This window comes from Meles meles, chromosome 18 (assembly GCF_922984935.1).
Source record: "Meles meles chromosome 18, mMelMel3.1 paternal haplotype, whole genome shotgun sequence".
In the NCBI taxonomy this organism is placed as follows: Eukaryota; Metazoa; Chordata; class Mammalia; order Carnivora; family Mustelidae; genus Meles; species Meles meles.
In genome coordinates this window covers 26759889-26773833 of record NC_060083.1, presented here as the reverse complement: position 1 = coordinate 26773833, position 13945 = coordinate 26759889, and the positions used below count along the sequence as shown (strand labels likewise).

General features: G+C 39.6%; 1 protein-coding gene across 3 annotated transcripts in view; it reads right to left on the bottom strand.

Annotated features, from left to right (window-relative positions):
- AP2B1 (adaptor related protein complex 2 subunit beta 1) overlaps positions 1 to 13945 on the bottom strand; it is a 127542-nt gene that overhangs the window by 50121 nt on the left and 63476 nt on the right. For all 3 annotated transcript variants that reach the window (XM_045985063.1, XM_045985065.1, XM_045985066.1), the window contains one exon: positions 8705 to 8897. In XM_045985063.1, the coding sequence (XP_045841019.1) occupies positions 8705 to 8897 (193 nt within the window). The remainder of the gene's footprint in view (positions 1 to 8704; positions 8898 to 13945) is intronic.

The following is a 13945-nucleotide window of genomic DNA, read 5'->3' as shown; positions in this document are numbered from 1 at the left end:
ATTTGCCTGGTCATACTTATCACATAGAGTATAAAATCAGCCAAATGAGGACCTGTAAAAATTGGGGTATCTGTTACACGGTGAGCTGGTGGGAGCCGAGTGGAAAGGTGTGCAGGGAATGGTTTTAATCTCCACCTTGGGTGTCCAGCTACTATTGTTTTAAGTGTCTCCTGGAGTTAGCCACTTTCCACTGTTCCCAGGATTACCTTTTAAAAAGCTGCCATTTTCTGTGGGGGGTAGAAAAGGAATGAATGAGACAAGATGGGATCGGGAGGGAGACAAACCATAAGAAACTCTTAATCTCACAAAACAAACTGAGGGTTGCCGGTGGAGGGGGGGTATGGAAAGAGTGGTTGGGTTATGGACACTGGGGAGGGTAGTGAGTGCTGTGAAGCGTGTAAGCCTGATGATTTATAGACCTGTACCCCTGGGGCTAATAATATATTATATGTTAATAAAAAAATTAAAAAAAAAAAAAGCTGCCATTTTCTCCATGAAGGAAATAATGTCAGGATAGAGGAAGACAAAGAAAGGCGAAGTGCCGATTTCAGCACAAGAATATATCAAATGCTGAAAACTGAGCAGAATTTTCCTAAAGGTGTATAGCTGATACCCATGTCCAAATGGTGGCATGGTTAGTGGTATATAAGCCATAGTGGTCTGGTTCCCCTAATCCCCAATCTAAATCATAGTAGTTATAGTTATTAAATGGCACTGAGAATAATACTAACATGTGGCTACTGCCAAAGAGTGGCTACTTTATCATCTCTGAAGTAGTGCTGAATTGGGCTTGGTTCAGGTTGTGTCCTTGTAGTGTTAATCAAGTAAATGGATGGAAAGCAATGATTTCATGGTGACTTACAGTAACTTATAAGTTAAAGGGATTTCATCACAGTTATGTGATCTCTGAGACAGAGCCAGGTTGAGCCAAAAGTTTAAGCTGAGTCAATCCACAGCTCTAGTTCAGCTAGATACCAAAAGGGAACAGCCTTATCCAATGACAATATACTACAATAACAGAAATACAGAAGGAGAACCCATGAGTAAGATTCTTGAAGGCAACAAATCCACCTGACTCCAAGAAGTCTTTTACAAGAGTATCCAAATGAGATGGCCACTAAATAGACCAAAAGAAAAAAAAAATCCCATAATGATCACAATGGCTGATCTTGGTTAGCCCCTTTCAGGTACAGACCTCTGACCAGTCCAAAATAGACCTACTTTCTTCTAAACCTACGGTGCCGAGTATCTGAAGACATTCTCTTAATTAGGGGTGTAGATCTTAGCTCAGAAATTTCTCTCTTTCTATCTAGAGTTACTACCTTTTTCATGTGATGCTTTTCAGAATGTATTTAATTAAAGGGAGTCTAAAGGAATGCTTCTGGTCATATAGCTTACTGACAGTTCTATTATTCAGAAGTCAAAACAGAATGATGTAAAAATAGTTTACAGCAATTCCCATGACAAACAATGAAATTGAGACCAAAATCCTACTGGAGTCAAAAACATCATTCTGTGTTTTTTCTATTAGGGTTATTAGATTTTAGAAGGCACACACCATCACTTAGGTAAAAATGTAATTTTCAGCTGTCTGGCTACAAACATTAATTTGATCTTCAAAAAGCTATTCAGAAAAGCATCATACAATATAACTAATTAAATTGGTGAAAAGAATCTGTAACCATGCAAAAGCTATTAAACTAATGGCTAAGAATGGACTTGATGTAGAAGAGCATGAGTTGAGATCACATAAAATCATCTAAAGACTCCTTGGCTTGATAGAAAAAAAGGCTTATATCAACAGAAAAGTAGGGGGATGTAAAAGAGTACTTCCTGAGATGGGACAGGGAAAGAATGTGTCACTACCGGTCTCTTTGGGCCAAAAGAATCTCATGATGAATATGGTAAAAATCCACAGGAGAAGCTATGCATCCTGTTTCATTTTCTTTTGCAATACTTACTACCTGACTCTTTAGGTGTCATCTCTCCTTCCTCTACTAGAACACAAGCTTGCAAGGGCTAGTCACAACTATATTCCCAGTACACAGAATAACATCTGATATAGAATCAGCACTCAAATATTGATTCAGTGCATGAATGTTCTATTAACCATACAAGCAGGGCTACTGGCAATATTACTTCTCAGAAAGGTAAGTTGGAAATGAATCATTTTACTGGAGAAAATTATCACAAAATGGACAGAAGTCTGATGAAACCGTTTCATCAACTGGCCTAGCGCATTGTATTGGCCCTGACATTTCTAACACATAGGAACAGCACCAGTTAGGGAAAAAAGGGACCCAACCCCCATCCCAAGGTCAAAGTCCTTTTTAGAGAGGAAATGTATTATTGTCTGAACAGTTCTGACAGCGAGTCTTCTGCAGCAGAATGCCCTGTGCATCATTTACCGGCTCTGAAAGCACTAGTGTTTTGTATCACAGCTCACTGACAAACAGATGAGAAGATTTGATGATATCATTTCATGGCTCTTCTTACAAGAGGGTAAGATGAACAATCTTGTTCCTTTTGCTGCAAGATAGATGTATGAACCTTCTTTTTACGAATGAATACACTTCTAGTCTTTCTCAAATCTTCCTATGCCTCCTAGTGGCAAGTCAGCCCAAACTCATATACCCAGAGCACCCGGGAGGTACAGTGAGAAGAGGCAGAGGGCAAACAGGCTTTGTGTTCTGGCTTAAGCATTCATACACTTTTATAGTCTAAGCCTTAACACAGCAGTTCAGTCAGTGTTGACTTTGCTTACCATCACGTAAGAATGACACTGCAAGATGGACAAGCCAAATTTATTCTGCAGCTACAAATGCCTCCTGCACTTTGCTGTGCACCCCAGACACTGTGTAACCCATCTGAGCAGGACCAATGTGAAGCGAGACTGGACTCTATTCTAGAAGACGACAATAACAAACTGGAGGACTCTCAGGAGAGTCCTGGGTTCAAATCTTGATTCTGAGACTTCCTTGCTATGCCACCTTCAGTTTCCTGTTTTGAAATGGAGCCCAATATAATTTTCTGCAGAATTATTTTGGGGATTAGAAATTATAAAAATTCTAAGCACAGGAAACTGGAACAGCAACAGAAACTCAATATTGGGTAATTATTCCCCAAAACTGTCTGATAAAAAGACAATGGTACAGAAGCCACACTGAAGAATTTACCTGGCAAAACTGTGCTATAATTCACAAACATTTCTTCCAACACCACCAACTCTAAAACTTAAGCTTTTTAATCACTACAAATCTTTTCCAGAGGAAGAAACAAGAAGATGCAAAATGAGTATGTAGTAGTTTAGTCCTGTGGGCAAAAACCCCCTAAGATTATCACTAAAATAGTACCTGACTTAAAACTTCTGAAAAGTAAAAATAAAAATCTGCAAGAAACAGGGTGCACTTATGATGAACACTGAGAAATGCAGAGAATTGCTGGATCACTATATTGTACACCTGACATTAACACTGTACATTAATTATACTGGGAGAAAAAACAGAGTGGGAGGATTTGAAAACATACACTGCATTTAGGACAAGGCAGTTTTTCCTCTAGCCCACACTATTCCAGCTGGGCACACTGAAAGGACATTTTTCTGGCTGGAAAACCTCTGTCAGCAAAGAGAAAGGGCACTCTGGATAATGCTTCCTTTCTGGTCTGGATGTACAATAGCACCATTTAACTAAATAGAATAATGCATAGCACCTTGGATGAACAAAAGGCTACAATTTAGCCAAGGCCTCTGCTGACAGCCTGAAAGTAAAGGTGACCCCCCCCCAAAAAAATCAAGGTTCAATTATTACTTTAGTGAAATCTCACAGATGTCCGACTTACTAGGAAATGGTCTATCTTTACAACATGTATGCAGGAGTCATACACATGGGCCTCAGGTCATGTCCCACACTACACCAAACCAGGATCTGCACTGTCAGAAAAGTCACACTACCCAGAATGAGAACTTTCTCAGATTCCATATCAGAAGCAACAAAAGACCCACACAACACTTCTGAAACTAAGAAACAAAAAGACTGAAGCAACTTTTGTAAGCCTACATTTAGATAGTACACTGTCCTGCTTCACATGTAGAACACATCAACCATGTAATTTTCACTACAATTCAATCTACATCAAAGTGACAGTTAAGTTTAGAATAACAGAAGGAGGAAATTATCCACAGAGTTAAAGCAAAAGAGAATACGCTAAGGCAGATAGAAACTAAAAACAGGGATATTTCAGTAAGGAGACTTTTGAAAAGAATATGGAGAAAATCCATTTTGATTTGAGTCCTGTGATGAAAAAGTATTCCATTTTTAAAATTTGAATCTCTGCCTAAATCAATGATTTTCAAAGGTGCCTGCCTCCAAGATAAGTAAGAATCAACTAGGAAGCATGGAGTGTGTGCGTTTTCTTTACATCACAGCAATATCTCCCTCCACTCACTTTTCTTCGTTTATAAATCACAGCTCTTATGGGTCACTATTATTGATGGAAGAAGGATGGAGTCTTCAGGTATCTTGTGGCAAATAATAATAATGATAAAGTAAATAAATTAATAGATAAGTACTTCCTTAATGACAATTCTAGAAAAAGCCCCAATTCACTAAATCTCAAAATTTTCCAACAGTGAAAGAAGGTAAATAAGAGCTAATGTAAGGATCACCAGAATATGAAAAAAGAAGAACTCTCTAGTGAATTTTCAAGTTTTAAGACAGAAGTACAGAGGGGCAACTGGGTGGTTTGTCGGTTAAATGTTCAACTCTTGATTTTGGCTCAGGTCAAAATCAAAATCAAAGGATTGTGAGATAGAGCCCCACGTTGGGCTCTGCACCGAGCACTGAGCCTGCTTGGGATTCTCTCTCTTCCTCTGCCCCTCCTCCCCACCTTGTGCACATACTCTCTTAAAAAAAAAAAAAAAAAAAGACAAGAACAGAAAAACAAGTGAAAATCTATAATACAAAAAACAATTTTTGGTCTCCAATTACACAAAGTGAGCAAAGGTGAAAAGAGCCCTGGGACTGAGCAACTACATCTAAATTGGTCAAATTCAACTTTTGGTCAATTTCTGGTAGGCTGGACTACCTCAATGCAAAATATAATAAAAATGTCCTGGGGAGATGGGGAAGGAACAGAGGTAGTCAGAGAAGTCTGTTTTTGTAGGAGGTACTGAAGAGGCTCACCAGAGTATAATTCTTCAGTAGAAATCATTGCCTTGGCTTAGAGATGAATTTTTAACATCTCTACTGAACTCCATTTGGAACTTCCTTTGGCTCAATGTTCTGAACCTTGGATGCAAAATTAAAATAACCTGGCTATCTTTCCAAAATAGCAATGTCTAGGTCTTGTCTCCCAGAAATTCTGTTTAACTGCTCTAGGATTGGGCCCAAACACTGATAGCTTGTTTTTCTGTGTGTGTGTGTGTGTTTTTAAGATTTATTTATTTGAGAGAGAGAGTGAGAGAGAGTGTGTATGTGTGTGTGTGAGAGAGAGAGAGAGTGTGTGTGTGTGTGTACACGAGTGGTGATAGGGGCAGGGGGAGAGGGAAAGGGAGGAAATCTCAAGCTGACTCCCCAGTGGGTGTGGAGCCTAGATGCAGGCAGGGGTCCACCTCATAACCCTGAGATCTTGACCTGCATCAAAACCAAGATTCAGACGCTTAACTGAATGAGCCACCCAGGCGCCCTGATAGACTTTTTTTTTTTTTAAATATGGTACTAATGTGGGACTAATTATGCAGCTGGAATTGAGAACCCCAAAAGCTTAAATAAAAGGTCTGTAGCTGCCATACGTCATTAGCAGCATGCCACTGACCCCTGTGGGTAGGTTCCCTTAGACAGCAATGATAAAAGCAGCAGTGACCATACAGAGGCCTTGCTGCCCGCCCTTCTGAAGTGAACATTGCGGTAACCTGAGTGCTCCATGCCAGGTGAGCATGTAACTCTAACCCAGGCCAAATTTTACATCGGGGTCTGGGTGAAAAGCTGCCACTCCCAGCAACACTATTCTTCCTAGAGAGTAAAAGAAGGACCTTTCCTTCTTTTATTACTATCCAAAAATAATTTTAGGAGTTTCTTGCCCTCCCTCAATTTGGGGCAGAAGAGAACCCCTCTTTTGAGGAGTGTGTTTACTGCTGAGTCAAGAGAAAAAGGCATCTGGGTCAAGCTACAGGTCAAGCACCACACTGAAGAGGTTCACAGTGGTACCAGAAATTGTACGGTTTTACACAAAATATGGCCCATGGAGCAGGGAGCTTGTTAGAAATGCAGACTCCTCGGTCTCACCTCACACCAACTAAATCAGAATCTGCCTTACACAAGTTCTCCAGGAGAGATATAGGATTTATACAGACTTACATTATAGTTTGAGAAGCACTGTCGTAAGGAAAAGATTCACTCAAGAAACAGCACTATCCATACAGATTAAGTAAAAACTCTGAGGACTACTTCCCTTTTAGATAATTTACAAAACAACAATAAAAGTATTTTAAAATGGCACAGTCTATAGCTGCCTTGGAAACTCACCTTCCGTGCAGCCAGATTTAGGCTTTCCTTGTGATGTTCTCTTAAAAGGATCTTAGTTCTCTGAGTGAATATGTATTTAACTCCATACAGATCCAAAGCAAAAAGCGCTTTTATTCATTTTGATATCTGAGATATATTTGTACCACAGAATAAGCTGAAAACTGTATGACTTTCTAGGGCTGTAACACCAAGTATACCATTTTGAATCCTGAAGTCAGGAAGAGGTAAAATACAGAGTTACACTGGAACATTACTGGGCCTCCATAGCAAAAAGGCTGTGTGGTATTTACAAATCCAAATGGGAAAACAACATACTCCCCACTCCCAAAAGAACATCCTTTACAAAAAGAAAGAAATAAAAAGGCCTATGTGTGACTCTGGCTACCACAACCTAAAAATGTAACAATTTTTTTTTTCCTATTTGAAATAGCACCTGTGGGAATTTTTGAACAGATGAATAGATAGTTAAACACAATATAAGGAAGAAAACTCATGGGCGTTAAGGCCCAGCAACTGCTAAAACAAAGCTACACAGAAATACCATGTCCCTTTCCTTCCACACTAAAGCGGGTCAAGAAATAAGGGCATAAATTCCAGACAACATTAAAATACAGGGCCTCTTTCTTCCCTCCTTCCTTCAAGCTTAATTTCTTTGTCACTCTTAGGTTCATGTTGTCAGCCGCCAGGTAAATTAATAAATAGGGTTGTTAAGGCATAAACTTGAGTTGAGGAGGGTGTAACATTTAACTTGTGGGTGATGTGTCAACAGAACAGGAAGAGCTATTTCAAAGGTTACTTGGAATGTCTGGGAGAATCCAATAATATTTCAGTATTCACTTTTTAGTCTCCTGAGAGACTCCACAGACCCTTCTGAGTCTACAGGGAGGCTATGTAGCCAGGCGGAATGATCATATGAGGAAACTATTCTTATATAATTGGTCAAATCCACTCATTAAAGATATGAATATAAAAAGCAGATGCTTCCATTCCCAATAAAGATAATAAGCGCTACCTGCATCCCTATGGGCTGGTGTGTAGGGTTTGGTTAGTGTAGAGACTCCAAAAGCAGTGACTTTCCTTTAGTAAAATGCACAATCCACAGAGATATGACTGTAACATAAATCTCAGACATAATGCTCCTCATAACACAGAAGAGAAAAGGCTGGTGTGTGTAGCAGAAAGTGAGGCTGTTTCATTTACGTAACCTCTGAGAACATATACTTTCCTATCTATGGCATGTCTTCCAACTTCTGATGTTGGGAAGTAAGTTTGTTGGCGTCTTTGCAGACAAACATGTACAAGTGTCTAGCTAAAAGAGCTCCTCTAATTCCACCACAATTGGTTTGTAGAGAGCCATGTGATGTGACATATATATATACACACATACAGATATGTGTGTGTGTGTGTGTGTGTGTGTATACACACAAAAATCAATAAAACTTATACACAAGTTATTTTTCCGGCCTTCTCTACACAGGTGCAAGGTCATCCTTAATATTTCTCATTTATCTTGTACAGCAATGAAAACTAATTTTAGTTCCCATTGGTGGCACATATTCACAGATACTCTGGACTTTGGAGCCTTTTATTATTAGAATCCTGGAAGCTAATTAAATTGGAAGTATGGGTGGGAGGAAAAAGGGGGACAAATAGAAACAATCAAGCAGTACTCCCCAACTGTAATAAAGGTTCATTTTTTACACAAATGGTTCATAGGCCTGCCTCAAAACCTTTCAGAATTGGGGCATAAACCAATAAAATATAAAAAAGGCAAAGATTTGAAAGCCTCAAGATAGGATGATCTCTATGAGGTCATTTAAATGCTGTTCAGGGAAGAAAGGAATTATAGGGGCTATCCAGAGTTAAGAAGCAAGAGGAATAATAAGCTCTGGAAAGAACACTAAATATTAAGATTGCTCAACAATAGGCTGGCTAAATATCAAAAGTTCTATTTAGAGGCAGGACAACAAAACAATCCCGCACAGTTGCAAACATGCCCCATAACAATTAATTAACTGACAATAACAATTAATTCCAGGGAGACAAAAAATCCTGTCCTTTATCACAGGACATTGTTCTGCTCATCAAGGAAAGGTCTAGTTCTAAAAAGCTGAATCTAAAGCTCTTTAGCTATAAAGAATTTAAAATCACCGAAAGAAAGAAGGAAGAAAGATACTTACCAGACTATCTAGTCCTCCTCCCAAGAGATCCACTGCTCCCATCTGCATGGAGGACACCTGTGGCACATTGACTGGGGGACCGAGGTCAAGGTTTAAAAGGTCTCCTAGAAGGTCACCTTGAGAGGGGATGACCTGAGGCTGTTCCAGGTTCGTGGCAGTGGTGGTGCCTACAGGGCTGTCACCTGCGTCAGTGCTGCAGTGACACACACAAGGAGGGGGGAAGGAAAAGTCAGTTTTACCCAGGACATAATAACAAGGCATAAATGAATATCAGATCTATAAGACACAGGAGGAGAGAAAACAAAAACAAAAACAAAAAAACTTACTTATTTTTTAGCAGTATTATTTTTTAAAAGATTTCTTTTTTAAATAATCTCTACACCCAATGTGGGGCTCAAACTCACAACACTGAAATGAAGAGTTGCATGCTTTACCGACTGAGCCAGCCCGGCCCCTCAAAAAAATTATTTCATAATCATCTGTAGATGAACAGGAAGAGATGACAGCAATTCTTATTTTTATCAAAATATGGGTGCTAAAATGAAAATAAATGTATACTATATAGCCTCAGCAGTCAATTTTAACTGAGCACCTATACTATGATGGAGCACCCTAATGAGAACCTTAGGGCCACATTTTTTAAAAAGTAAATGTATTTCCTGTCCTCAAATAACTTAAACAACAAAAAGCAGCATTTACAAGATGACTGCAAAGCACATTCACCGTGTAATATAATAGCAGAAATGAGTACTATAGGAGTGTCTGCGTACTGACAGGATATAGCGGAGAAACAGACAAGTCAGGTAGAGCTGATTCTAAAAGCTTCTGAGAATGGTTTTATGACTAGATTTTGAAGAACAGCACAGCTATAAGGAAATAACAGGGAGAGACTTTCCCTAAAGGAACGGATGGTTTGTGTCAAGGCACAGAAATGAACAACGTGACATTAGGGGTGGTGAAAAATTTATATCAGCAGGAGCAGAAACTGGGATTAAGATTTTGGGAAAGAGACGATGATGGGCGCCTGGGTGGGTCAGTCGTTAAGCATCTGCCTTCGGCTCAGGTCATGATCCCAGGGTCCTGGGATCGAGCCCTGCATTGGGCTCCCTGCTCAGCGGGAAGCCCGCTTCTCCCTCTCCCACTGCCCCTGCCTGTGTTCCCTCTCTCGCTGTGTCTCTATCAAATAAATAAAATCTTTAAAAAGAGAAGATGAGAGAAAGAAAACTGAAAACTAGCCTGAGAAGTTAATTTTTACCATAGGCAATGCAGAATCACTTAGCTTTGTTGAACCAAGAACTAAAAATAACATTACAAAAACATTATTCTAGCAGCTGTGTGTCAACTGGACTGAAGTTGGAAGAATGAGCATGGAGATCGGCAAAGAGTAAGCTAAACTGCTACTGCCACCGCACATAAAAATAAAAAGTGGTGAGTTCCAAGAAATAACAGGTGTTATAGGGTCAACTGGGCAGCTGTGTGAGGAAAAAAATGAGCCTTGACTCTTGTACCTCACAACATAAAAATTAAAGAGACAAAGCCAATGTAAGTGTGAAGGGAAAAACCTAGGAGAGTACCCTGATGGCCTTGGAGAAGACAAAAGTTTCTACAGAAAACACTAGGTATTAAAGGAAAAAAAATGATTATCCAGACTTCGCTGAAACTGAGAGTATGGTTTCTTTAAATAACACCATCTAGCGAGTCACAGACCTGTACCCCTGGGGGCAAAAACATATTATATGTTTATTTAAAAATAAATAAATAAATAAATAAATAGCATCATCTAGAGAGAACAAAAGTATATTTCACAGACTACAAAAAGATGCTCACAACGCATGAATCTGACAAGACATGTACCAAAATCACATAGAAGATTCCTATAAATCGTTCAATTATTATATAAAAAATTCTTACAATAAAAAAGAGAACCCATTAAAAAATAAGGAGAAGATCTGGCATGTTACAAAACAGGATCTATTAGCAGTCTATACACCTGAAGAGGGACTTACGTTGTCTCTACTCAACAGGAAAATGCAAATGAAAACTAAAGCAAGACCCCACCACGTATCTGCCAGGATGGCAAAAATGGACGTGACTGACAACCCCAAGTGCCGTTCAGCATGTGGATCACCTAGAACTCATAGACTACTGGATGTGCACGCTGGTACGATCTCTCAGGAAAACTGGCAGCATCTCCTATAGCTACATATACATCTATTCTGTGACCCTAGTTGTATACACAAGAGAAGTATGTATGTAAGTCTAAGACATACACAAGAATATTCATAGCAGCTTTATCCGTAAGAGCCCCAAACTGAAAGCAATGCAAGGGTTTATCAACAGAAGATAGAAGTAAATTGTGGTATATTGAGGCAATGCAATAATATACACCAATAAAAAGAAACAGAATTGATTTATATTGTGTTCAAGAATAAGCAAAACTATAGTGATAGAAGTCAAAACAATGGGGGCGCCTGGATGCTCAGTGGGTTAAGCCTCTGCCTTTGGCTTAGGTCATGGTCCCAGGGTCCTAGGATCGAGCCCTGCATCAGGCTCTCTGCTCATCGGGGAGCCTGCTTCCCCCTCTCCCTCTGCCTGCCTCTCTGCCCTCTTGTGATATCTCTCTCTCTCTGTGTCAAATAAATAAATAAAATCTTTAAATAAATAAATAAAAAGAGGTCAAAACATGGTTATCTTTGGAGAGTGGGTATTAAGAGCAAAGGGGCATGAAGAATCTTCTAGGGTGCTGTAAATATCTGATCAATGCGGTTATGATTGTATATATATGGAAAAACCTACTGAGCTACACACCAAAGATTAGTGCACTATTAAGATTATTATAAATGATATATCAATTTAAAAAGTGGAGGAGGGAAAGGAAAGGGGAAAATCCCACGAAGAAAATTCTACGCTCAGATGGTTTCACTGTGAATTCTTCCAAACATTTAAGAACAAAGTAAAACCAATCTTAGATAAATTTTAAAAGAGAAGAGAGAATGACAATTAAGAAAATCCCATCGTAAACTTCCGGGAAATAACTGCATAATTGTCACCAAAGCAGTATTTTTAAAAGGTGAGGATTTGCTAAAGTAGACAACTATTTACCATCTCGTCTCCTGCCCCAGAGCAGCTGACAAGTTTTAGTAAGTGATAGCCAACTATTTAAAAGCACCTTTTCCTTTCCCAAGTGATTTTAAAAGATTTAGTTAAGTAAGCATTTTTAGATCTCTAGAAGAGGCAGGATAAAGTGTTACAGTGTAACTGTATTTCATGTCAGAGGCATAGCACTTCTTCTTTTTTTTTTTTTTTTAAGATTTTATTTATTTATCTGACAGAGAGAGACACAGCGAGAGAGGGAACACAAGCAGAGGGACTGGGAGAGGGAGAAGCAGGCTTCCCACAGAGCAGGGAGCCCGATTCGATTCGGGGCTCGATCCCAGGACCCTTGGGTCATGACCTGAGCCCAAGGCAGACACTTAAAGACTGAGCCCCCAGGTGCCCTGGCATAGCACTTCTTAACTGAATGCTGCAGAACAGAGGTAGGTAATGTCAGTACTATTATGGATATACCATTTGCAGCAACCAATCATCCCTATTTATTTCAAAAGGGATTTTTATGCATTTGTGTTTCCCTTAAAAAGACAATACAAGTACATGGGGTGCCTGGGTGGCTCATGGGTTAAAGCCTTTGCCTTCAACTCAGGTCATGATCCCAGGGTCCTGGGATCAAGACCCACATCGGGCTCTCTGATCAACAGGGAGACTGCTTCCTCCCCTCTCTCTGCCCACTTGTGATCTCTGTCTGTCAAATAAATAAATAAAATCTTTAAAAGAAAGAAAGAAAGAAAGAAAGAAAGAAAGAAAGAAAGAAAGAAAGAAATGAAGAAAGAAAGGAAGGAAGGAAAGAAAATCGGTACGTATTACCCAAACTTAAGAGACTGGGAGATGAGGTACTTAGAAGTCAAATGTCACGTCTAGAAGGTCAAATATGCTTGTCTACAGGAGACACACCCTACTGTTACAGGGCCTAATCCTTATGAAGCCACAGCTTCCTCTGGGTGAAAATCACAGCAAATGCCCTAAAACCAGAGAGTCAACTCAAGTGAAGACTAATGAATATCAATAAACATTTGCTTGGACATTGTCCTTTCCAGTCTGTGTATCTATTTACTTATGATTTTATTTATTTGTCAAAGAGAGAGAGAGAGAGAGAGCACAGCGGGGGAGCAGCAAAGGGAGAGGGAGAAGCAGGCTCCCCACTAAGCAGGAAGCCCGATGAGGTCCTTGATCCCAGGACCCTGGGATCATGACCTGAGCCAAAGACAGATGCTTAACCGACTGAGCCACTTGGGCATCCCATGTCCTTTCCTTTTTATTTTAAGATTTTTTATTTATTTACTTGACAGAGAGAGACACAGTGAGAAAGAGAACACAAACAGGGGGAGTGGGAGAGGGCTTCCCACGGAGCAGGGAGCCCAATGTTGAGCTCGAACCCAGGATCCTGAGACCATGATCAAGCTGAAGGTAGATGCTTAACGACTAGGCCACCCAGGTGTCCCTGTCCTCTCCTTTTTAAATATGTCCTTTCTCTTTTTTTAATGAGTCTGACTAAAGGTTTAGCAATTTTATTGATCTGTTCAAAGAACCAGCTCCTGGTTTCCTTAATCCGTTCTACTATTTTTTTGGTCTCTATTTCATTTATTTCTACTCTAATCTTTACTATTTCCTTCCTTCTACCAGCTTTGTGCTTTGTTCTTTCTCTAGTTCCTTTAGGTATAAGATAAGGTTGTGATTTTACTTGCTTCCTGAGTTGGCCCCAGGAAGGTACTGCTGTAATCTTCCCTCTTGGAACAGCACTGCTTGCTGCATCCCAATTCCGTCTAATGCTCTAATCAGAAAACAAAGGGTGACTGAATGGATAAAAAAGCAAGAGCCACCTATATGCTGCCCACAAGAGACTCACTTCAGACCTAAAGACACATGCAGACTGAAAATGAAGGGATGGAAACACATTAACCATGCAAATGGAAGCAAAAAGAAAGACAGGGTAGTAATACTTACACTGGACAAAACAGACCTTAAAACAAAGACTGTAAGGAGACAAAGATGGACACCACCTCATGAAGGAAACAATCTAACAAGAGAATACAACAATTATATATATTAATGCACCCAACATGGGAGCACCTATATACAAACTAATAATAGACATTACGGAAGAAATTGATGGTAGTTCAATAATAG